The following is a 24,087-nucleotide window of genomic DNA, read 5'->3' as shown; positions in this document are numbered from 1 at the left end:
ATCATCTCACACAGGCATTCCCAGACCTGTCTCCCAGGGCTTCGAGTCTAGACCTCCTCAGGTTGACAGTTGAGATTAACCACCACTCAGGTCCCTTTTCATCCCCACCCCTCCCCACTCCCACCACCTTTTTTTTTAAAGACAGGGTCTCTATATAACCCTGGCTGCCCTAGAACTCACAGAGATCCCCCTGCCTCTGCTTCTCAAGGGCTATGATTAAGTGGGTATCTACCATGCCCAGCCCCCTTTATTATCCTAGTCTCTAGCTAAAATCTATCTATATTGAAATTTCCACTTCTATCATAGTACAATCTGTGCAAAGAGTGACCTATGGCAATGAGTGGATCTGTGTTTCTTTTATCATTATTTTAATGTTTTAAGTTCCTTTTGAAGAAAGAGCTATGAATGTGATGGGATACGCAGGGCCTGTGGATAAATTAACAAGGCTTTCTAAAGAGATGGTGGCAGTTCATGTAAATTGTGGCTAATTTTATCACATCCTCTATAACGTCGATGCTGTCACTGACTCCGTGCGAGGGTATGATTTGCATTTCCCATTAGTGGAGATTGTTCCTGCCTTCTACCTGATCATCACTTACGTAGTCTCATGTGACTTGTTTGTATCAAATTTGCAAATCATGGGGCCCGGATTACAAAATGGTGCTTCTTTTGGAGATAACCCCTCAAAGGGAATTCATAACCATTAACTCATTTTGAATCCTCTTACCTGGGCAGACAGGAAACTAGGGAACTGATAGTTCCAGCCAGAGTGGGACACTCAGTACCAGAACATTTGGGCAGCATTGTTCCAGGTATGAAGTGGCATCGAGGGTGTTTAGAACCCTGAAATTACATTTTGAGGGGTATTAAAATTTATACTCAGATTGAGGTAGAATTTGCCATGTCTGAACCTCAAGAACTTGTATCAAGAGCTGAATGATAAAACTTTAAATGAAAATGTAAATGAGGGGCTGGAGAGATGGCTCAGCGGTTAAGAGCACCCGACTGCTCTTCCAGAGGTTATGAGTTCAATTCCCAGCAACCACATGGTGGCTCACAACCATCTGTAAAGAGTTCCAATGCCCTCTTCTGGTGTATCTGAAGACAGCTACAGTGTACTTATATATAATAAATAAATAAATCTTTAAAAAAAAAAAAAGAAAAGAAAATGTAAATGAGTGATGTAAACCTTATTATAGAGATCCAGAGGATGTGCCGAAGAGATGGCTCAGCCACTAAGCAAAAGCGCTGCTGTTGTAGGGGACCAGAGTTCTGACGCCAGCACCCAGTCACCTATGAGCCAGCACTCCAATTCCAGGGAACCCAACGCCCTATTTGGCCTCCATGGGCACCTGTACTCAGAGATACACAGAAATACACCTGTATACATAATTTAAAATAAACTAAATATTTTTTAAATGTATAAAGGTACAGAGGGAAGGCTAGGTGTTTAACAGTACTTGGCGGCCAAGACAAAATGGTATTTCACTCAGGGATTGTCTTAAAGTTTTAGGCCAGTTCTGCAGGTCAGAAGACTACTGCTGGCCCAGGCATATCTTAAGCACCTCACTCTAATGTGGAGGTTGTGGGTAGGGCTGATGGGAGGGAGCCCTAGTGATGAAGAAAAGCCTCCCCTGACATACTCTCTACGCATGGTGAAAAGGCTTAGACACTGTTTTGGCCTCTGAGGGTCCAGGTTAGAGGAGATAATCCAAGTGAAAGCACCATTTTCTGGTCTTTCCTTCTGCTTTTGTCTTTCTAGGAGATTACTTGATGTTTCCATTGGTTATTTCCTCCATCCTGCCCCTCCCTGCTTCTAAACTATTGTATACTTCTTAGCCTTCTGACTATTGAGTCAGAAACATCTTCCTGGGTGTTTTTATGAGGCACATCCTGCTGGAAGGTTCTCTATTCTACCCCTGAGGAGTGTAGTCAGTGATTAAATGTAAAATTCTGTCCAGGCCATGATGGGCTCCACATTAGAGCGCTGCTGCCCTTGGGCCATTTGACAGCTGTCTGCCTTGATGTGATATTAAATCACTGTGAGGCGTCAGACTAGGAATACCAATTTGCAACCAAAGCATGCTTCTGACGCATGAGAAACTTCAGACAGAAACGACTCTAAACAGCTTGGAAAGGTTTTTGATGAGCAAATTGTAAATATTAGTACCTCTAATCTTGAAATAGTACCCATTGAGCCAATATTTGCATGTATAATCTCTCTTCATACCAGGAAAGAGTCTAGACTAAATGACTTAGAGAAACCTAAAAGGAATCTTAACTTCTGCCACCATGAGGCAGCAAGGTCAACCTCCTAGCGGCCTGGCCCAGGTTCTGAACATCCAGAGAGTTCTAACCTGTCTGAGTGGGGAGTTGAGGTCCATCGTACAGTAGATCTGTGGTAGAAATGCCTAGCCCGTGCAGACATGTGTCCCTCAGACGCAGTGAAGGAGACTATCTCTGAGAGTTGCAGTTGCCACATTTTCTGTTCTTTAATGACCAAGAGCCTCCATCTGCCATGCTCCAGGCATGCCACTACCAAAGACCATTGAAGCCGTGTTTCATTTTTATAGTGACAGAAATAAACTTAGGACATTTATGAACTGGTAGCATCCTTGTAAGGTCCTGCGTGGCCAGGGCCTCTCTGATAATCAGAGCACCTATGAGAACATACAGCCTGTGTGGTCTCTCAGGCCTAGCTCCTGTCTTGCTACCCAGCTGTCATATCTTGAAGTTCTTAATAATTTTGTAAGAGGCTATATGTTCTTTGTTATAGGTCCCACCAATTACAGAGCAGCCTCCTGGTAAATTATCATATAGTTATTTTAACACAAACACAGACAAAGCGAGGTTACAACCTGACCAGTTGAAGCTTAGCCCTGATTTTCCTAGGAGCGAGTACTCTAGCTTTGTTTAGTTCGCTGTTCAGAGCAACCTTATAGGACTCCCATGAATTAAAACACGAAGTGTATTTGTCAGGCGTTAAGTATGGCCTCCACTGATCATCACAGCTTAATTTCAGACCATGTATAACTGTGTTTGGAAATATATTTTAAGTTCTAAAATATTTAGTATGTTCATGAAGATAATCATATATTACTATCAGATTACTATAAAATAGTTCAACATTTAAAAGGGGCACTTAGAAGACTTATATTTGGCTTATAGAAGCAGAAAGATTAAGCAATGTATATATTCCTTGCTAAATAATTTTACTTTAATAACCATTGTGTTATTAACTTTGATGCATATATTGATTTTTAAAAGACTAAAATTTGAAAGTTAGGAATCATTGTACTAAAAACTCTAAGCCATGTATGCTAACACATCAAAACATAGTCACAAGGTGGAACAAATTTCTTAGGTCACTCTCACTTTAAGCCTCCTAGTGTGCCTCTCGTTATAGTATCACCATGGAAACGACTGGGTTCCAGTGCCTGGTAGACTTGTGAAATGTTCTTTGTGCTCACTGATCAGCCTTCTGGAGCGAGTACAGTACAGCCCCTGACTTCAGCTTCTGACGGGCATTTCCTTCATGTCGGGCACTCTGCGCTATGCCAGTGCAGACAATAAGTCTCGTTTCCTCGTTCTTAGGCAAGGGGCTCTTCTACGGCAGAGCGCCTTCTTTGGGGAGACGGGTAGGACTGTGGAAGCAGTCAAACTAGGCTTTTGACCTTCCTTGTTGGTGACTTTCAGCTACTGTGTGGAAGGGAAAGTGTTTGCAAAGTGGTTTCTGACTCACAATTGGTTTTTCTCTCCACTGAGTTGAGGTTTATTTCTTTCAGTTCTTGTTTCATTTAGTACAGTGTCTCATGAGCCCCAAGTTTTTCCCAGTGGCTCCCAGCATTTGGGCAGATTCTGTGCTTTGTTCTCTGCACTGATTTCCATTATATGTGCTTCACAACTCCCCAGAGGTGGGTAGAAGTGAGCTTTACAGATGGGAATCTGGGGTACAGGGGTGCTCCCAACCTCACCTCCTCTCATCCCTAGCGTGCTCAGCCTCTGCCTTCTGCTCTGTAGCTTTGTGGTTTCTCGTTGTTTTTCATCTTCAAAATCTCACTGCCACACTGCTCTGGAGAAGAGTTTACATTTCAACACAGCTGATGTTTTTCTCTACAGAGACATTCCAATGCCCCTCGTCAGCTCAGGAGTAGACCATGGCAACCTTCGAGAGCTGGCATTTGCAAGAATGAAAGATCTTGGGATACAGGTATGAGTAAATGTGGCTCCCAGCCAGATATACGGGTACCAGCTGGCTCAGAAAGTATGTTAGAGGTGTTCTGGGCAGCTTGCAAAAGCTGCATGAGTAGTGACAAACACTGCCGCTGTCCCCTTGTCCCTTTGTCTTCTGACTTCTATAATCTGTTTGTTGTTTTATATTTACTAAGCAACTTTTCTCTCTTAACCCTAATAGAATGAAGGAAGCTATTAATTTCACAGTTTCTGGCGGTAAGTCTGAAATGAAGTATTCTAGAAACTCCTTGGGACTTCTGAAGAGATGAGCTGGAAGCAGTGTCTGGCCAGGGCACCAGGGATTAGACTCTTCCCTCAGAAACCAGTGCAGTCAATCAGGAGAGGGCAGGGGATCTGTTGGCTGCATTTTCAAGCATGGACCCATGACTTACTTTCACTTACTCAAATTATCGTGGAGGGAAACATTTTAGAACATTGTCCAAAATAAAATTTTTGAATATTATTGAAAGACTCGATTATTCAACACAAATAATATAATAATTAAATATAATAGATAATGCTTAGAAATAAGTGAGTACATGAGGCTGAGTAACAGCACCACACAAGACTGTGTGCCTGCTCTGATCTCCACTCTCCAGCTGGCCTCCATTCTGGCCTCCTAAGGACCTGCTTCTAGGGGTCTAGCAGACCTGGTTCCCGGCAGCCTCCCTGTCTATTGGCCACTTCTTTAAGTGGCCCAGAAATCAATACAAAGAGCCAAGTCCCATAGGCAGAGTCCTTACCAGAAAGTAAGTAGATATCATCTCTGCCTTAAAAAAACTGTGCTCCAGGAAAGAACAAAGAGGAAGCAGCAGCAGGTACCTGTTGAGGTACTGAGAGGCAGGTGACCTGTAGCCACACACATGTAGTCTCCTATATAGATAGAACTGGGCTAGAAGATGCATCTGCTCTTAGCAGATAAACGTAGAAACCTGAAGCCACATCACAGAATATCTTGTTGGGTGAGTTTCCTGAAACACAGAAATAACTTTGTTTTTGCAAAACTGAATGATGAACTCTTCATTGTTCGTGAAATTTCTTGCATGATACATGTTTTTTAGCATAATCCTGTCTTGCTGGTAGAAAGTGTTAGAATCCTGAAAATACATTTACGGTTTAGTCTGTAGTGGAGAACTATGCTGGAGGACGGCATCTCATTGGATAATGCAGGGATTCCCCAGTGGCGGTGTCAGGCTGTATGGGGTACACACTGGGCTGAGGAGTGGGAGCCCGTGCTGCTAAGATCCTGACCCTGCGCTGTGTTGACACTGTCTCCAGCAGCTGTGCACAGGCAGGGACGCCCAAGAACCATTGCAGCTGGAGTTGACCTTCTGTCATCTTGAGTCTTTTATGGTTTTAAGGTTCCGTTTATGTCTTCCCTTCCTTCTTTCCTCCACAGTGCCTTTCTTTGAAAGGAAATATCTTTGATATGCGTCGTTCAACATACTTAAAATGATATAACACTAAAAATAGTAATGTCATATAGATTTTTAAAACATAAGGACTTGTCTTTACTCTTCCTGTGATTATATCTTGGGACTGTATTTTCAGTCATGTTCTGGAGTTGTGTTTCACAGTTAAATCTCTTGGGTAAAACTATTCTCTAACTTTCTAACTTGATGTTGTTTATTTCCCAAAATTACATGAATTCTAAATTTATTTTGAAAGGGAAACTGTACCCCTTCACAAATCCCCATCATGGAAGTTCATAAAGATGGCGTTTTAAAGTTTTCATTTTTCTGTTTCAGTGTAAGTTATGGTCAGACTTGATTTTGAGCCCAGGATTTGTTGTAAATGAACAGTGAATGAGTCACTACTTTGATTTTTTTGGCAGTGCCGAGATGTGAGAACCAGGGAGGTTGGAATCCAAGAAATTCATCACAGAGTGCGGCCGTACCAGGTCAGTCTCCTTTAAATCCACCCGAGCTTGGACCTGCTTACCCCTGAGTGAGAAAGTACCCCTCAGGGCAGAAAGTAGGGAGTCAGGAAAGTGAGCCATGAGTGTCACTGGGTTATGGAAGAACCAGGTTAGGAAAACCAAGGCTGGGCCTCATGTTTTCACCAGCTATGCAGTGTGGGAAATGTTCTGAGGTGAAACTGCTCTACTTTACCCCAGTCAGTCTGCACTGACTCTGAGGACACTGTAGGGACTCAAGAGTTCCAGTCATTTGATTTGAATGCATTCAAGTGTAAGTAGCTGCTTATGACTGTGGACAGCCTTGCTGCTCTTCTATGTAGCCTGCAAGTCCTTGTCCTAACTACCCCTGAGCACAGTGCCCTGAGGCCATGGAGCACAATTCTGGGGAATCCTGTGTGAGAAAGACTGGAAAGGGCACTCTATCTACAACAGTGTTTCTGTTCTTAGCATGAACTGTTTGTTGTTAAAGGGCCTTTCAAGGAAAAAAAAGTAGATCTGACACAGTTAATCATTTTGGCACATTTTTTTTTTTTTTTTTTTGGATCTTTTTTTCGAAGCTGGGGACCAAACCCAGGGCCTTGCGCTTCCTAGGCAAGCGCTCTACCACTGAGCTAAATCCCCAACCCCATTTTGGCACATTTTTAAGCTAATTATATACCAGATATCAAGCTGAGGGGTGGTTTATTTTGCTTTGAGTATAATATACCCATACACAGGGTATGCCTGTTACAGCCTGTCTTAGTCAGGGTTTCTTTTCCTGCACAAACATCATGACTAAGAAGCAAGTTGGGGAGGAAGGGTTTATTCAGCTTACACTTCCACATTGCTGTTCATCACCAAAGGAAGTCAGGACAGGAACTCACACAGGGCAGGAACTTGGAGGCAGGAGCTGATGCAGGGGTCATGGAGGAATACTGCTTACTGGCTTGCTTCCCCTGGCTTACTCAGCTTGCTTTCTTATAGATCCCAAGACCACCAACCCACAATGGGTTGGTTCCTCCCCCCTTGATCACTAATTAAGAAAATGCCTTACAGCTGGGTCTCATGGAGGCGTTTTCTCAATTGAGGCTCCTTTCTCTGTGATAACTTCAGCTTGTGTCAAGTTGACATGTAAAACCATCCAGTACACAGCCTTTCTAAATATGTAGAATTCTGAATGTCCACCTCTTCCATACGACTCATAGACTCATCTGCACAGCAGGCTGAGAGTCAGAATCCGTAAATTCCTACCACTCAAGTCTCCCATCCATCCCTCTGTGTGACTGGGCTCTAGCAATTGACCTTAACATGTTTATCCTTCCACTGGGCCCATTTCACAAGTCCCGCCCAATGTTACACTTTCAAATCTAACTGAGAAAGGAGAGGAGGAACACACACACTCACTCACTCACACACACAAAGGAGGTTTTGGTAGAAGAACTAGACAAGGAAACCATTAACTATTTGACAGTTTGAAGGCAAAGTGGGGGAAGGAGTTCTAAAAGCCATGTGTGATTCAATCTGTAGTTTTATCTTAGAGACAGTTGGTGGGACATCATAAATTTGCATAGAAGCATTCACTGAGCTGGATATCTGTAAGAATCTCAAGGTTAATTAAGTTCAAATATTTGTAAAATTGTTCTCTGTTTAGAATAGTCCATGAACAGCCATAAACTTTTTTAATCCTGTGCTGCTTGAGAGGAGGCAAATAAAAGCCATAATTAGTGATGATTCACACTTTGTTCCTAGCTGCACATTAGCCTAAACACATTCACGCAATTATAAAAATGAACTTGGTTCTCTAGTTCTGAATGAGATTTTTCTTGACTCCTTACCCAACAGGTTGAGTTGGTACGGAGAGATTATGTTGCCAATGGCGGCTGGGAGACCTTCCTTTCCTACGAAGATCCCGATCAGGACATTCTAATTGGCCTCCTAAGGCTACGGAAATGCTCTGAGGAAACCTTCCGATTTGAACTGGGTGGAGGCGTTTCCATAGTCCGAGAGCTACATGTGTATGGAAGTGTGGTGCCTGTGAGCAGCCGGGACCCCACTAAATTTCAGCATCAGGTATCCTGCATCCTGCTTTAATTGGGTTATACTTAAGAAGTTGCCTGAAATAGGAAAAGTTAAATAGCTGGTGAAGAAGGAAAGGAGAGATGTATGAGAAAGGGACGCACAAGAAAAGGATTCTTTTCAGTTGTTTGCTTCCTCATGGTCCCAAGGGACCATAGACAGATAGACTCCGTGTATCAGATTCAAATAAAAGTGGTTCACTTCCTGTGGAACCAAATGACAGGAAAGTGATTCACAGGTGTAAGTTATATTGTATAAATAAAACCATTCTGTTCTAACCCCCTGCAACCTAAAGTTAAAAATCTATATTTTTAAGTTTCTGGAAAATTTGTTAAAAGTAGTAATAATAGGTTTAGGGTAAACACCAAATGGGATGCTGCAACAAATTTGCTACATTTCAAACCCTTTCAAAAGTGGAAGTGAGTGGAATAAATAAGACCTATTACCCCAGACCCTGTCGGCTGGGCTTGCCTAGACCCTCAGGCACGTCACCCGGAATGCCATGCTGGCTCCTGCTGGAGCACTGACTTCTTTACTAAGTCAGGAGTCTGCTCTGGGCAGGCGCCGTGCACCCTTCTTCCTGACTCATCAGTAGATTTTTTATCACATCTTAAAAGGCGTTTTGTGGACCTTTCTTAATGGGATTCCTTCTCTTAATCCATGTACTCCTTTGCACTCCTCTAGGGATTCGGCATGCTGCTGATGGAAGAAGCAGAAAGAATCGCTCTGGAAGAGCACGGGTCTGGGAAAATCGCAGTTATATCAGGTGACGGGGAGATGGGCTTCTCACTCAGCCTCTCACACTGAGATTTCATCTCTTGCCTCTCCATGATTACCGTGGGAACGTTGGTCCAGGCTGACAAGTGAGAGGGAAATGTCTGAGAGCAGTTCGGGTTAGTGCTTCTAGAAGCACTCTGTTCCTCAGAGCAGCAGGCCGGTGACCAGTGCGAATTCTCTGCCTGTCTGACTTCGATCTGACTTGTGGTCAGCGGCTCTCTTGTGCTTTGTGCCAGCTGCTGTGAGTAGTGGAGACCCAGCTGCTGGTTCCGGATGACTGACGTCAGGATGTAGGTCTCGCCCCTTTGCCTGCTGCTCTTGCTGTTGTCCTAAATGTCGGCATCTTCATTTGGAACGGGATGGGAGGAAGGAGATTTCCTCTGCCCTCTTAGGACCTAGGATAGATCCAAAAATTTAATAGGCAAAAACGAATGAGCAGGATGAAGATTAATACAAATTAATATAAAATGAGTAAGAGCATTCATGAGAAAATGAAGACTGGGAAATGCATGTAAACCTATGTGTTTGAGAACAGAGGAAAGTCATGGGAAAATACGCTAAGGGGCTGAGTGTGGCCAAGGGTGATAAACAGACGGGGAAGACTGGGCGGGCCTGTTAGTTCATTATTAGAAGTAGGGTACTCCTCCCCCCGGCATGCCTGGCAGCCTTCACAGAGGAGTCTTTGGGAAGAGAGTGCAGGGGGGAGAGGTCTGAACCCTTCCTGAACCTGCTGTGTTCTCAATTCCTTCAGCTTTTACTAAGTCAACTGTGTGGCCCTGTGTTTTCTAAATCCCATAGGAGCTTTCCCCACACTGACAAGGACAGCTATTGGTTGGGGAGGAAACATTTGAGGGGAAACAAGAGATGAGGGATACCACGTTCATTCACATTCTTCAGTGTGGTGTCCCTAGAAGAAAAATTACTAATTACTGCAGGAAACCTAAGACGGAAAAACACAGAATCCAGATTTAGGATATATGTATATATATACATATATATATATATGTATATATATACATATATATATACATATATATATATTTAGGATATATTTGAATTAGTTCATTTTCCTATTTGGTTACCACATTCCAAAGTTTACCTGTGACCTAAGAAAAAAAATTTTTTCTGAAAATTAAAGCCGAAATGAGGTTTTTAAAAGAAAAGTCAATAAGTTGCCAGTCAATAAATCAATACTGGTGGCCAGGTCTTCATGATTACAGTTACCGAAATATAGTCACACAGCTCAATCATTTAGTCTGGCGTGGGTGTTTGATATTACCCAGATTGATAATGTATTTCATAGCATGTCTAGCTTTTCTCCATTACTTTAATCCCACAACCAAGTGCTTGGCTCAGACTACTGGCTGGCCCTGGTGAGCCTAAGAAAGTGTTTCCCTCTTCCAGCTTACCCTGTAGTGGGCCAGAAGTACCAAGAAAGGGCAGCCTGCTTCCGAATGCCTGCTGCCTGTACATCTGGGTATACCAGGGATCACACCCACAGAGCTTGCTAAAATCATTGTAGCGCATTCTGGCTCTTGAGGTCTAGTTGGGAACTGAGAGCCCACAATTGCTAACCAGCCAGTGTGCTGTCTCTGATTGCTCTCAGTCCATATATGAGAAGCTAGACTTTAGTATTCTCCAGATGCCATCCTTTCTTCCCGGTCATTAAGGTTGTAGCTCTCTGGCCCATAGCCTTACACCCCAGATGGCATTGAGTCTTGTGACTTTCTAGTGTCTTTGGGAACCTAATCAGGTTTCCATTTTCCATCACTGCCTTCCCGACATCAGTTTTCCCTCAAAAGTATCCACCCAAGGCCCCTTACTTGCCTGAGGTCAAATCTAATTGCACATAAGAGCCTCTGCCTGTGCTTTTCTGAGCAGGGCGTCTTTGTGAGTGGGAGTCAGCATCTATCCTCACCAGCTTTCCATCATAATCTAAATGATAGCCCAATCTCATGTCATCTGCATGGTGAGTTTCTAAAATAACAAGAAGTGACTTACTCAGAGCAGGCGAGAGAACCTTTCTCTCAGCTGTAAGGCTGGGTCTCCTCCCTGGCACCCTGCAGAGGCTTCTCCAGCTAGAATGGGTTTCTATAGGAACAGCCCTGAAAGGCTTCTTGGAACTGAGGAGAGTTCTTTGGGAGAAAAGTTGGTTAGCATTGTTTCCTGCCCTCTGGTCTGGAAGCCCCACCATTGTCCTAAGGAAAGCTGCATTTAGATTCCTTGACTTCTCGTTGGCCCTGACCAGCCTTCACAAGAAAACACCGAACACGTTTGCTGCTATGTGGCAGGTGCATTTTTTTTTAGTCCTGTGTGTGTGTGTGTGTGTGTGTGTCTGATTCCATAGATGATCCTTTAATTAAAATTATTTCTTCCATTCTTGATCTCAGCGAGGTATTTGATGATGAAATTGGTGATGCTAGAGTTTTCATAGGCTGTTGATTCCAGCCATTGATTATGGATGCATAACTTTGGTGACAGCAGACACTCTTCTTTCTGGTGTTGTTCTCAGCTCATAACTCTGTGCTCTCTAAGTCACACACACTGGTGGCATGACTTTCTGTCTTGGCATGATTTGTGAGGAGAGGAGAGACAGAACCACTCATCATTCTGTTGGACTGGCTGTAAAAGTAACGAACGCATTTAGTAGAACTTCGAAAATTCTGCACTGATTCATTCCCACTTCTCCTCATCTTGACAACAGGTTTTCCCTGCTACTTAGATTTATGATCTACCTCTAGGCAGTATTATTGACCTCACCGCAGACAGAGAGCTTCTGTGTCTTCTCATTTCCCATATTTAAACATTTCTTTCATCTGTTGCCTCCATGTATATGGAAAAGTATACACATGTGCTTAATGAACCAGCCTACAGCTGTAGCTGGAGGAAAACCAAACTGCTTTAAGCAGTCAGTCAGGTGAAGTACTTATTAAGAGGCATTCACGTTCACTCACTTTTTAAAGTGTGTAATTGGCTTAGTAGTTTTAAAGTTAGCTGTCATCTTTAACTGTGAAAATTATTTAAAAGCAAAAATTAAATATTCCGTTTCATTGCCGTCAAAATCACTAGGCATGTTGAGGGGAACAATAAAAATATAATCTCAATACTTGGAAGCCTGAACCAGGAGGATTGCTGTGAGTTTGAGGCCAACATGGGATACATAGTGAGACTCTTACCTCAGGAAGAGGTGTAATGTTGAGCTGCCTTCTGGGAATGCATTATCAGATGGGCAGGAAACTGGATCTCCACCACTGACCCCATCTGCAAAGGAGGATCACTACCAAGGGAGTTAAGCTCCCTCCTTAGATCCAAGCCACTTTTCCACCAGAATTAATTGCTTCTTCCCGAATATGGTTTACCTGAAGAGTTTCTGTGGGTACGTACAATTGTATTTACTATTAAAATGTGGTGTTTGCCTTCCTGGTGATCAGCAGTCTGTCCTTCTAACATCAAGAAGCGGTTTGTGTCATTCCTTCATATATGCTGTAAGGTGCAAGGACCTCTACTGTGGAAGCTAGCTATATTCTTTAAAATGCCATCACTAATAATCAGCTTGGAAACCAGGATTCTGATGTCATGATGTCCATACGGTTTCTACAAGGGCAAATATAACTATCAATAGCCACTGTTTAAAAAGCCACTTAACACCTTCAACAGAATGAGGGATTTTCTCCCCCCTCAGGCAGTTTTGGCTAGGTATCAGATTTAATCATGTTACTGTTTCAGTTTGCCAAGCTAATTGCTATGCGGTAAGATAGACAGCTATTCCCCAAGCTCCCTGACTACCTTCGTCATAAGCAGTATTCTATTTGTGGTCTTTCAAGTAGAAAATTAATATGGCCATTGGCCAAGAGCTGTACAAGCTTGATAGATCACACAGTGATGGTGAGAGACGAGCAAAGGTCTGAGAGGTTGATGTCAGAAGTCTTCCAAGTCAGAGCGTGATAACCATTCTGTTTAAATCTGTTACAGTGCCAGTGATGAGGGAGGGGAAATGTAAAATACAGGGTGAGTAAAACAGGCACTATGGATATGAGGTCATTCTTAATTGTGTTACTCAAAGCCATGTGCCCTAAAGCTGAGACTACAGTCCCCAGTAGTCAAAAATCAATGTGTCTGTGCCTTATATAATCCAATATGGCTTCTTAGGACAGAAATTAATGGTCTTGTACCCCAGAACCCCTGATTAATAATGCCCTGTGTAGGCAGAAAATAGCAGTTGTTTCTTAGGCTTTGACCAGCTGAGATTTTCTTCCTGGACCTGAGAAACCTCACCTGTATCCCAGGCTCCTGCACAGCTCCCTCCATTTTGGGTGAAGGTTATTTTATTCTTTGCATTATAATCCAGTTGAAAAGCAGGGTCTATTTGTAGCCACTTCTGCCTGATAATGGATTCATAATCCACCAGAGTCCCCAGAAGAGCTTCTTTATTATGGCGGACTGTTTGCTAATGGGTCAGGAAGCCTGCCAAATGCAAACCAGTTTGTGCCACATGTGCATTTGTGTTAATACAGGACTTAACAGAAAGGAAGGGAAAGGGTTTCCTCTTTTGTGCTCTCTCCTTCACCTCTCTCCTTCTTTCTTGTAAGTCAGTTACTCCTCGGCATCCCTAGTTAAATGCACGTTTACTGGCTTCCATGTGTCTTCCGCTTTGGTAGTCTAACAGTGATCATACATGTTGCCTTTTGATGTATGCTCCAATGGGATTGTCCCCATTACTATCATCTTGCTTTTAAAGACAATAGATACAGCATAAAATCTTGTACCATTACAGGTCCTCTATTAAATTCAGCATCATTCATTATTGGTCAGTCAGACTAGCATTGATGGCATATCTGCCAGATAACACGTTGACTGCATGTTTGCTAATTGATGTCTGTCGTAGCTCAGCTGTGGGAGCACTGTTGCCCAGCTCATCTCGGGAGTGTTTACTTCCTCCTGGCTTGACAGTGTCCCTTTTAGATGAATCAGGTCCCAGTTTATTGTGGATGAATAAGATACCAGTTTGCAGCATTTGCATTAGACCATCCCACAGTATGTGTCACATGACCGTCCTTAGTGCTTGTAGTTGCCGTATTTTGCAATAGGCTACCATTTGGATCGTGGGGACATTTCCTCAGCAGAGCAGTAGCACTGGTTGCAATGGTCTGTCAGCAGTGGAAGAAGCACACTTTGGCATTTACCTTTAGCCTTCGTTGTTTGAGAAATGTCTACGTCACCATCTAAGGCGAGCCTGCTCCTGTGGCCTACTGTCTACTTGTCAGTCCTGTACCTCCTGCTTTGTGGACTTGGTCAGTGAGGGTTATATATTTTCAGCTTAGAATAAAGAAGGGGTCATAATATGTGGTCTGTGCTGATCTCCCTAGAAGGTCTAGGAGCTTTGAGATCACTGGCTGGCTGCCTTTATTGTAAAGGTGGGCACTTCTCAGGCTTCTTGCTGGGGAAGCCAGCCTTCTCTAAGAGACTGCCTTTTTTAGTGCTTTATTGCAATCTTAACTCCTCATCAACTCTCCTAGGAAGACTGTTGGGCCTTTTCTCTATAAACATTTGACACTGTCTTAACTCATTTAATTTAATAAGGCTTTATTATCTTATATCTATTACAGGCAAGGTTCTTCTCCTTAAGGTGAATAGATACTGCTAAATATTGCTGCCACTCTCCAGTCAAGAGTTCTTAGAGCCTTCCGGTTGGAGGAATTGGGCTTCCAATTTTCACTCTTCTGGCATCCTGGTCTGAGCTCTGGACTCTGACAGACGTTCTCCTCTGTTGGAAAGGAGAGTTTGGTTTTAACATTTAAGGTGGTAGATAGTTTGTTTATGCCCACCCCGTTCTGCCTCCCTGAGCAAATGGCTGTGTAGTTTGCACCCTGCCTTAGAAATGCTTGGCACCAATCCAGGGCCTAGATCTGTACCTGTGAGGGCCACTCCTTCTTCTTGTGACTCGCAGACAAGAACTGGTTTCTTCTTGCTTCAAATCTAGTGGTTTAAAACAGAAATAAATTATTTGCTTCATGATGCTTTGTGAGAACTTCAGCAGGACATAGAGCTGGTTTTCCTCTGCTCTGTGCTGTGACAGACCTTAGCTGGAATGGCTTCAGAGCTTGGGTATCCTGGACAAGACGGTCAACATGAGCGCCTTGGTTCTGACACTGAAAAGAGTCCTTCTGCCCCGTTCTGCCTCCAAAAGTACTTGGGAAGAATTGATACTAACTCTTTTTAAATCTGTTTGATAGAGTTTACCTAAAGCCATTTGATCCTGACTTCCCAGCCATATATTTATTTAAGGAATAGAGGGAAATGTTACTGACCAGGAGCCTGATTCTCCTTATGTAGTCTGGACTTGGTTCTCCATCCGCGTCAGTGTCTCTGTTTCTGAAGAATTCGTCCATTTTATCTGGGTTGCCCAGTGTGCTTGTTTACAGGTTTTCATAGTCTGCTCTTATAATTACATTTCTTCCTATGAACACGGGAGTGATGCCTCCTCTTTTATTAAAATGTTTCAGTACATTTATTTAGCAGGGGAGGCATTGTGTGAATCACAGCACATGTGTGGAGGTCCAAGGACACCTTTCCTTCTCCCTTGTGTGAGATCCAGGGATGGAACTGAGGTGACCAGTCCTGGTGGTCAGCATCTTCACCTTTGCGCCACCTCACCAGCCCCTTTTGTCACTTGTTTTATATTCATGTGTTTGCTTGCTCTGAGGTAAGGTTGGGCAGTTTTAAGAATGCACTTTGATTCGGCTTATTTTCTGTTCAGTATTTGCTCCCTAGTTTATATCATTGCCTTTCTTGTGCTAGCTTTGAGTTTAATCTTCTCACTTTTTATCTCCCCCCATTTGCGATGTTGAGAAATTTCCTCTTTTTTTTTTTTTTTTTTTTTGGTTCTTTTTTTCGGAGCTGGGGACCGAACCCAGGGCCTTGCGCTTCCTAGGCAAGCGCTCTACCACTGAGCTAAATCCCCAGCCCCGAGAAATTTCCTCTTTTAGTGTAACTGTTTTCAGCTAAACATTTCCCTCTGAATGCCACCTTTGCTGGACTCGGTGATTTTGAGAATAAAATGCATTCAGTTATTTAACAAAAAAGGCTTGGGCCTTTCTCTGAGGCCCAGATTGGCCTAGAACTCACTGGGTACCCCAGGCTTGTCTTAAGCGTCACTGTTGCCCTCTTGAGTGCTAGGATTATGGGAGTGAGCCGCCAGCCTGCTCTGCGCTCACCCTTGGTGCCCATGCTGTCTTCAGTGCTCTGACGTTACTTCTTTGGCACATTGGTCATGTACGAGCATACTGCCTAATTTCCACATGTTTATTACGAGTTCTGCAGTTTTCATTGTGTGGTGGTGGTGGTGGGTGTGTGTGTGTGTGTGTGTGTGTGTGTGTGTGTGTGTGTGTGTGTAAATTGCCTCAGCTTCACAAGTAATTGTCTAGTTCTAAACCTTAGTACCAAGTCCTAGGATGACTGAGGCAGAGAGAAATCCTGGAGAATTAAAGATGGGCAGAGCCAGCACTCTGCCTTCGTGATACATTTCCCTGAATCCTTTACATCAGCATGCACCAGTGCGGATCCTTCTCCGCATCTACAGAAGAACCTTCCAACTTGGCCGCACGCCTCATAAGTGTGTCTCCTGGTGCCGAGGTCTCCTGGGGTGGATATGAAGAGTGGGTGGCCCCAGAAGGCTGCATCACCAGAGTCCCACACATCACAGCCAGCCACCTGTGCATGCTGCAGCTCGAGGCCCTCCCTGCCTTTGGTTTCCCTTCGCACCTGTGAACTCCAGCATCTCCCTCCACCTGGTAATGATTTCTGGTTGCTCCACTGTGGTAGAAAAGGATGCTTTGAGTGTTTTCTGGCCTGACATGATTTCCCCCACAGACATGACACATGCACCTCTAAAGCTGCTTGCTCTGCTGCTGGCCGTGCACAGCCATGCAAGCGCAGGGCCCTGGCCAGTCTGTCCCCACTGTGTGCTATTTTACCACAGATTGTATCTTCAGACTCCAGGGGCTTTCATGTTTGCTGTGTGTGTCCCTTCACCAGTGCCCTGTAGTTCTTGTTGCTCCAGGTTCCGTCAGCCTTTCTGATGAGGCAAGTCTGGTAACAAAACACCTTAGCTTTTGTTTATCCGAGAATGTCTCCCTCCCTTCTTTGTCCTTGTCAAATGTAGAATTCTTAGTTGGTTGGTCATTTTCTTTCAGTGGTTTAGTATATGATCACACAGTTGTGGCAGGGTAGAGCGATACCCAGGGAGATCCCTACCCCATCAGAGGAGAAGGGGAGGGGAAATGTGGGAAGGATTGTGGGAGGGGGGTGACTGGGAAGGGAGGCAGTGAGTAAGATGTAAAGTGGAAAAATTTAAAAAAAAAAAAGCCTGTAGGATACCAACATTACCCTTGTGGACATCACTGTGGGAGAGGACAGGATGTGGGGAATCCAAATAGAATTTCTAAGTTGCCTGCTTTGGGTCTTTGTTCCTTTAACTGTAATCTTCAAGGAGCCCTCGCAATGTACAGAGGACAGTTAGGCTGCGGGTACCCTCTTTCCGGCTGAGAATAGGATATTGGTGACTTGCCATAACTAGCAACCTTGAGGCGCTCAGGTCTGCGTGGCTAACCTTCATCCGTTCTGTAAGGTTTCTCCCCCCGCCTCTCTCTCTCTCCCTCTCCCTCTCCCTCTCCCTCTCCCTCTCCCTCTCTCTCTCTCTCTCTCTCTCTCTCTCACACACACACACACACACACACACACACACACACACTCACTCACAGAAGAGTGTCTGAAGGCTTTAGGTCATTGAGTTAACTGATTCTTTTTCAGCTGTTGAGCTTAAAAGCCTCTCCCCTCTTCCGTGTCAGTGTGGCTCTGAGTGACTGACTATTGCCGTCCTTGTGGATCAGTGAGATGCAGTAGTAAAGGTGAAGTTAACGACTGTTTTCCTGTTAACGTTCCAGCGTATAGCAAGCCTTCCATACACACCTGACTAATGGAACCAGAAGTAACTAAAATACAGCTTCTTTTCATTTGTCTGTCTTTTTTTTTATTAAGTGACACAAATCATCACCTCAGACATATCTATTTTCCAAAACTCTTGATTTCAGCTTCATGGGAAGGACTAGCATGTTTTGTCTTCCTCATTTCAAGTGTGATGATGTGGGCTCACTCTTCATTCAATCCAGTTAACATTGCTAATGATAAAGGGCAGCCGTGTACCCCAAGAAAAGAAATGTCAGTGAGCAGGAATACACCTCCAGGTTCCTAATCCTTTCCTGTCAGCAGGAAAATGTCCGGATCATGTAGGAAAGTGTTCTTTCCTTGAAGAATCTCAGGCTGTGCCGTGTAAGTGCACGTTGGTTTGAGATCCTAGCATGATTCCTTCCTCTCGTTGCTTACACGTCAGTCTCATGCCTTTTTCCTGTTGAAATCCCAGCCTGGGTTTGTTTCAGTTTTCATCTGTGTGAAGGATTGATTGATTGACTTTCCAGTTGGAGTAACATTCATGTAATTGAAGCTGTCCCCTTTTAAGTTTTGTTTTAAAAAGCTTGACTATCAACTATACCAGATAGAGAGGGACTGTGAGCTGTTTGGCCTTGCCTGTGTCTCTCAGTCTGCCAGGCTGCTGTGAGCTGGGGTCCTTAAAGAGGATGGAGGAAGCCTGTTTGTCTTTCTGCCCTTCAGCCATGTGAAGACACAGAGGTGTCCCCTCAGATGAATGACCCAAGTTCCATTTATGGGATTTCCACCCCTTAACTTAGCAACCTCCCTTTAATTTCCACTTTGCCTGGGTCAGCATTCCCTTGAAAGAAGACTGCAGAAACCATTTAATAACTGCTTGTCGTGTACACAGTTCAGGCTATGCAAATGTACTTTTCTTCTCCCAGAAGATGTAGGGCAGAAATGGAGGCCGAGGAATAGCAGGAGGCGGGTTGCTAGAGGCCATCGAGTAACATCTGAGGACATTGCTCTGGCAGTTTTAGGGCGTTCCTTTCCCTCTTGTCTCAGTTTGGCATTGTCATAGCTGGCAACGTAGTGAACATAAAAATTTTTGCTCTGCCTACAATAAAAATAAGGCCCCCGTGACGTAGATAAGCTCTGATGGTGGACTAAGTGACTCTGAAGATAAGCAAAACTAGGCTTTAGGCTGTGTCCCTCCCCACCTTTGATACTGCTCTGATAACTGGGGGCTCCACAGCGAGTACCCCAATGACCACAGCTGAGAGCACTTGATCCTGCTCGTTCCCAGCCTGGGGGTTTGGCAGCAGCCCACAGAGCAATGGAGTGGGGAGCTCCTACTTGCACAGCTGTGTTTCTTCTGCAGGGGAGAGGCAGCAGCAGTCAGGCTGATCTGGGACCAAGACAGCCTAAGCCTAGCACGTCAGCACGGTCCAGGAGGCTACTGACGTCAGCTCCAAAGGGTAATTGCTTTCTCCTGGCTGACTAACACAAGGAAAGTTACCATGACGGAGGACTTTGCCTGAGATGGGGCTCCACAAAGGCAGAGGGAAGCAGATAGGGCCTTCACCCAGCCAGGTGACTCCACATTCTCTTTCCAGCTGGCCAAGAACAGGCACAATACTGTGCCAGTTTGTCCTTCAGATTGGAGAAGTGGTCATGTCTTAACTGTAGGAATCAGGGTGCATAAGAAATGCAGGGGAAGGTGGAGTTTAGACCAGACGGCAACTAGGCTCTCCTAGGACTCAAAACTTCTCAGAGTCCAGGAGCTGTCTGGGGCTGCTGTGTGTTCCTTAGAACAAAGCTAAGCTGACCAAAGATGGTCCCAATGCAGCCAATGCCTCTCCCGACCTGGTCTCAAGAACCCAGTTCTATTTGAAGGAGTAGAGTCCCCAGGAGCAAGAGGCTCACTTGAAATCATTGCTGAGAAATGCTCCCGTGAGCTCCAGGAAAGTCCGAATGTTAACCACACACTTGGGAACTCACAGCCCTCCCCACCACTCACCTTCCTGGTTACCCAGGTGTATCTAGGCCTGGGTTATGTGAAAACACTGTGCAGCCGCAGACCTTAAAACTAGGCCACCATCTTGCTTTATGGGGAACATACACAGAAGCAGAATTATGTGCATCTGGGCCTGAACGTAAGTAGATCTAGGGGATCATTTGGGATACCCCCAAGCAGAAAGTAAGGAGCCAAGCCTCAGGGTGAGTCAGCCACTATGGGAGCTGTATGATTGCTTGCAGGGTCAGTAGACCTGTGCCTCCACTTCTGGATGCTTGAGACCCTTACAGTGTAGATAAATCCATGGGAAATGGCTCCTCTCAGCCAGCAAAGTGGGGATCTGTAAGGTTCCAAAGAGTTTCCCTTCTCACCTGTGTGTAGTCCTCCCACTTTCTGTGTGTGGTCCTCCCACCTTCTGTGTGTGGTCCTCCCACCTTCTGTGTGTGGTCCTCCCACTATCTGGCTCACAGTGCCAACCCAGTTCTCATTTTCTACAGTGTCCTGCAGGAACACACTGCTCTGTGTGTATACAGCCTGAAAATAACAAGTGTATAATAGGTCCCCATACATTACCACATCTTGATTATGTGCTAGTCACTGTAATAACCCCAGTGACAGAAGCCATTGGCTTGAAGACCTGACACTCCAGGAGGGGAGGCAGAGACAGCGGTGTAGAGCATTCAGTACTGAAACAACGTCACTGTGATTAACGTCTGTTCTTCTAGCCAGAGGGGAGAGGTTTTAGTCCTCATAACTGGGAGTAGCCTCTGAAAGAAACCCACAGGGTCTCCAGTACCTGAGCTGGAACTGGAGGGCAATGAGCAAGGGCTGCAGAGGGGGGGCTGGTAGGCAGCATGGCAGGTCAGTAGGGTTAGCCTGTTCAGCCAGTTCTATCCTTTAATAGAAGGACCATATAGGCAGGAGGTAAAGCCAAAGTGTTAGGGTATAAAAGACCTTGCATTACATTTCAGGCAGGAACTCAATTTTTAGGACCTACCTGCCATTAGTAATCCTAGGCTCTGAGTTCAGGTTTCTTTCTGATGGCCTGACAGGTAGGTGGAATTGTTTCCTCTTGTCCTCACACACGCATGTGGGTCACAGGGAAGAACACTGACTTCCTGCATAGGTCTTACCTGCTCTGGCTTTCACCAAAAGTGGTGCCACCTATAAAAAGGTCTTTTGTCTAGTGAGAGTGAGTGAGGCATAGAATTTGCTGTTCAGTTTCTGGTGAACAGTGTTCTAGAAGGAACTGGGCACAGGTGACCTCGTCTGTACCTGGATCACACTAGGTTGTCCTGATCCCACCTTCTTAGCTGCCTCCACTCGGCCTTAGTTTCCTGACTCCTTCAGACAGTTTGAGCTCTTGAAACACTTTAATGTATGTATTAAAATAGCTGTGCCCCTGAGGTTTTGTAATGAGGTGTGACACGTATGTGGTAAAGTGAGGTACCAAGAAGGTGGCTTCATTAACAAGTGTAACCATTGCCTAGAACAGTAACAGCATTCTCAGCACCACGGGCCCTAAAGCCTTAGCACCTTCCAACTGCAACCATTATCTGACTAAATTTTGGAGTCTTTCCTATGCTGACTTTTGTGTAAATGGAATGTTTTAGATCTGGCTTCATCTGCACAGTTCTGAGAGAAGTGTCTCCCCATGGATTCATATACCATAGCTGCTTTTTCACTGCTGTGTTATATTCCCCTGTGAGTATATCCAGCTACCGTTGATAGATACTTGAGTTCTCTCTCGTCTTGAAGTGTTAGAATCTTATAATCACTTGTTGGACATGGCATTTCTCTTTTCACTGAGCTAGATCTTGGAGTATGTCTGCGATCTAGAACTTGGGAAAATTGTCCTTTTGGAGGTCTGAGCCTTCCTGTTCTTGCTGAATCTGAGCTGTTGTCCATGCCCGATGTTCATGTCCATCATCTCCTTGTGCTGTGCCTGCCCATGTCAGACAGAAGTTGTAATACTAGCATGACTCACAGACATGTGCAAGACAGTCCTAGTGAGCTGCATCCATCCATCTGTCCTTCTGTCCTAATGCTTACAAGATTCTGAAGTGGGTAGAAACAGACAGTGTTCCTGAGAGTTTGGGTTGAAGCTGGTGTACTTACAACTGATATCTGAGGTTGAGGCCGCCTCGTGGGGCTGAGTCCTTACCCTGCATCATGTCGTAACTCCCAGTAGTGCCAGAACTGAGCTGAGCTGAAGGATACCAAGCTGGCATCCACAGAGAACCGGAGACCCCACCAGACCTTCTCTTCACAAACCATGTGTCCCTGTGAGCCAGGGCCATCCCATCAAACCTACTTCCCGGCGACATCTAATGAAAGAGAGCTTTTTCCTGTGACTCTTTGTGTGCTCCCAGTGCCTCAGACCGTAGCCATGGTTAGCTGTGCTTGCTTTTACCTTACAGGCTACGTGTCAATCCCATTTCCCATCTGCCCTCTCATTCTCCTCCACAAAACCCGTTGGAATACAGGCCTCTCAGATGTGGAATCTCCTCTTCTTGTCCTGTGTGTCCTACTGCAGTGCTGAACATTGGTACATCTGTTGTGCCTACATGAATGCGTGTGCCACATGTCCTGGTCCTGTGTTAGCAGTCAGGAAAGGGCATTTCTCCCACACAGAAGAGTCTGTGTTCATAGAAGCCAGCGTAATAGAAGTGGGTCAAGTTTCAATGTGAAATTCAGTTTGGACAGTGGTACAGTCTGAATAAGAGGGCACGAGGTTGAGGGGTTCGTGGCTGACTTCTGAGGGCTACTAAGATTGAGCTGACTAAAGCTCTGGTACTTTGTTTCCCTTGCAGGAGTCGGCACAAGAAATTACTACCGAAAGATGGGCTACAGATTGCAAGGCCCGTACATGGTAAAGATGCTAAAATAAGACCACTACAGTCTACCTTCATGCAGCGTCCTCTGACTAAATTCAGGTGGGGTCTCCTGAATACGCAGCGGAGGCTGAGAGGTAAATGGTCTGCACGCCCCTGGACAGTACTCTGCCCTCCCCTGCGGCTGCCACTCACAACTCTGACCCCTGTGACAGAGGCCAAATTCACCCTCTTTATGTGTCCGTGGAGCCACTTCTGGTTTTGAGGCTTAAAGGATTTTAAATTCTGCATGAAGGCTGCAGGTGACCCATTTGGGCTCAGATGCTATGTGACCAGAGCAAATCAACTCCTTAGGCCATCATCACTTGTGATTGTCATCTGAGGGGCAGGCTCGGGAGAAGATTAGTTATATATCCACAGACAAAAGCCGGACTGTAGCGCAGACAAGCTGTCAGACGTGACTCTCTGCCCTTTAACCACGTGCACATTCACCCAGAGACGGAGAAGATGAGCTTTGCAGTGGGAGTCTCCGTGGCCCTGCCATGTCTTGAAATGGCCGTGTTTGGGGAAGGAAGAGCTATGGTAGTGGGTAGTGTTAAGCTTGATGCCGGCTGTCTCACCTGCCCTGAGCCAGGCCTCTCAGAGCCTTTCCTTTGTCTCATATCTGTGAAAGTCTGTGCGTCCATACCCCTGACACCTGCAGGGCAGTGTGCACTATCTCATGTGTGCTGGGCTAGCTTGTGCCAGCCAGTTCATCTGTCCTGCGCATCACGGTCCAGGGTGCATGGCTAGAGCCTCATGGCCCTGGTCAGGACTAGTCCATCCTCAGACACGTCTCTGCATGTTAATTCTGTGAGGTTGGTAGTGGTGATGGTGCTGCATGAAGAAGGTAGGAGTTAGGCTAGTGTGTGAAAGTGGGCCTGTCTGAGCATGGAGGGACAGTGGGCTTTTCAGAGGCTTCTTCACCATCCAGCTTGTCCACTGAGGAGACCAGGCTCTGAGACAGCCTGCCTCGCCTGGGCATCTGTCATTTCCAGCAGTGTTTAGTGAAAGCTGTTCTCTAAAAGGTCTGAAAAATAAAGTGTTTGGCACAAAAGAAGAGTCGTTATGTGGTGCTTTTTTTCCCCTCGTCCTGTAAATGTGATGGCATTTATCAGGAATTTACAGGTTTCGCTCCCCGGCCTGTGACACTGGCTGTCTCCCCCAGGTGCCATTTCCCATCTCATTATGCTGCTGAAAGCAAGTGGCAGCAGCTTCTTGGAGGGTGCACTGTGGCACTGCAGCCACTTTCCAAAAACGTAGTTCGGGGAATTTAGCTATTCCTTAGT

General features: G+C 45.1%; 1 protein-coding gene across 3 annotated transcripts in view; it reads left to right on the top strand.

Moving 5' to 3' along the window:
• The window catches only part of Elp3 (elongator acetyltransferase complex subunit 3), a 61,969-nt gene extending 38,111 nt beyond the window's left edge, over positions 1-23,858 (top strand). For 2 of the 3 annotated variants that reach the window (XM_087584768.1, XM_087584769.1), the window contains exons 11-15: positions 4,120-4,210; positions 6,068-6,133; positions 7,973-8,200; positions 8,891-8,972; positions 22,739-23,855. In XM_087584768.1, coding sequence (XP_087440894.1) covers positions 4,120-4,210; positions 6,068-6,133; positions 7,973-8,200; positions 8,891-8,972; positions 22,739-22,815 — 544 coding nt within the window. In that variant the 3' untranslated portion in view covers positions 22,816-23,855. 3 annotated transcript variants of the gene reach the window in all.
• The last annotated feature ends 229 nt before the right edge of the window (positions 23,859-24,087 follow it).

The sequence above is a fragment of the Rattus norvegicus genome, chromosome 15 (assembly GCF_021556685.1).
Source record: "Rattus norvegicus strain SHRSP/BbbUtx chromosome 15, alternate assembly SHRSP_T2T, whole genome shotgun sequence".
Taxonomy (NCBI): domain Eukaryota; kingdom Metazoa; phylum Chordata; class Mammalia; order Rodentia; family Muridae; genus Rattus; species Rattus norvegicus.
The sequence above is the reverse complement of the archived record's forward strand: the minus strand, read 5'-3'. Positions and strand labels throughout refer to the sequence as shown.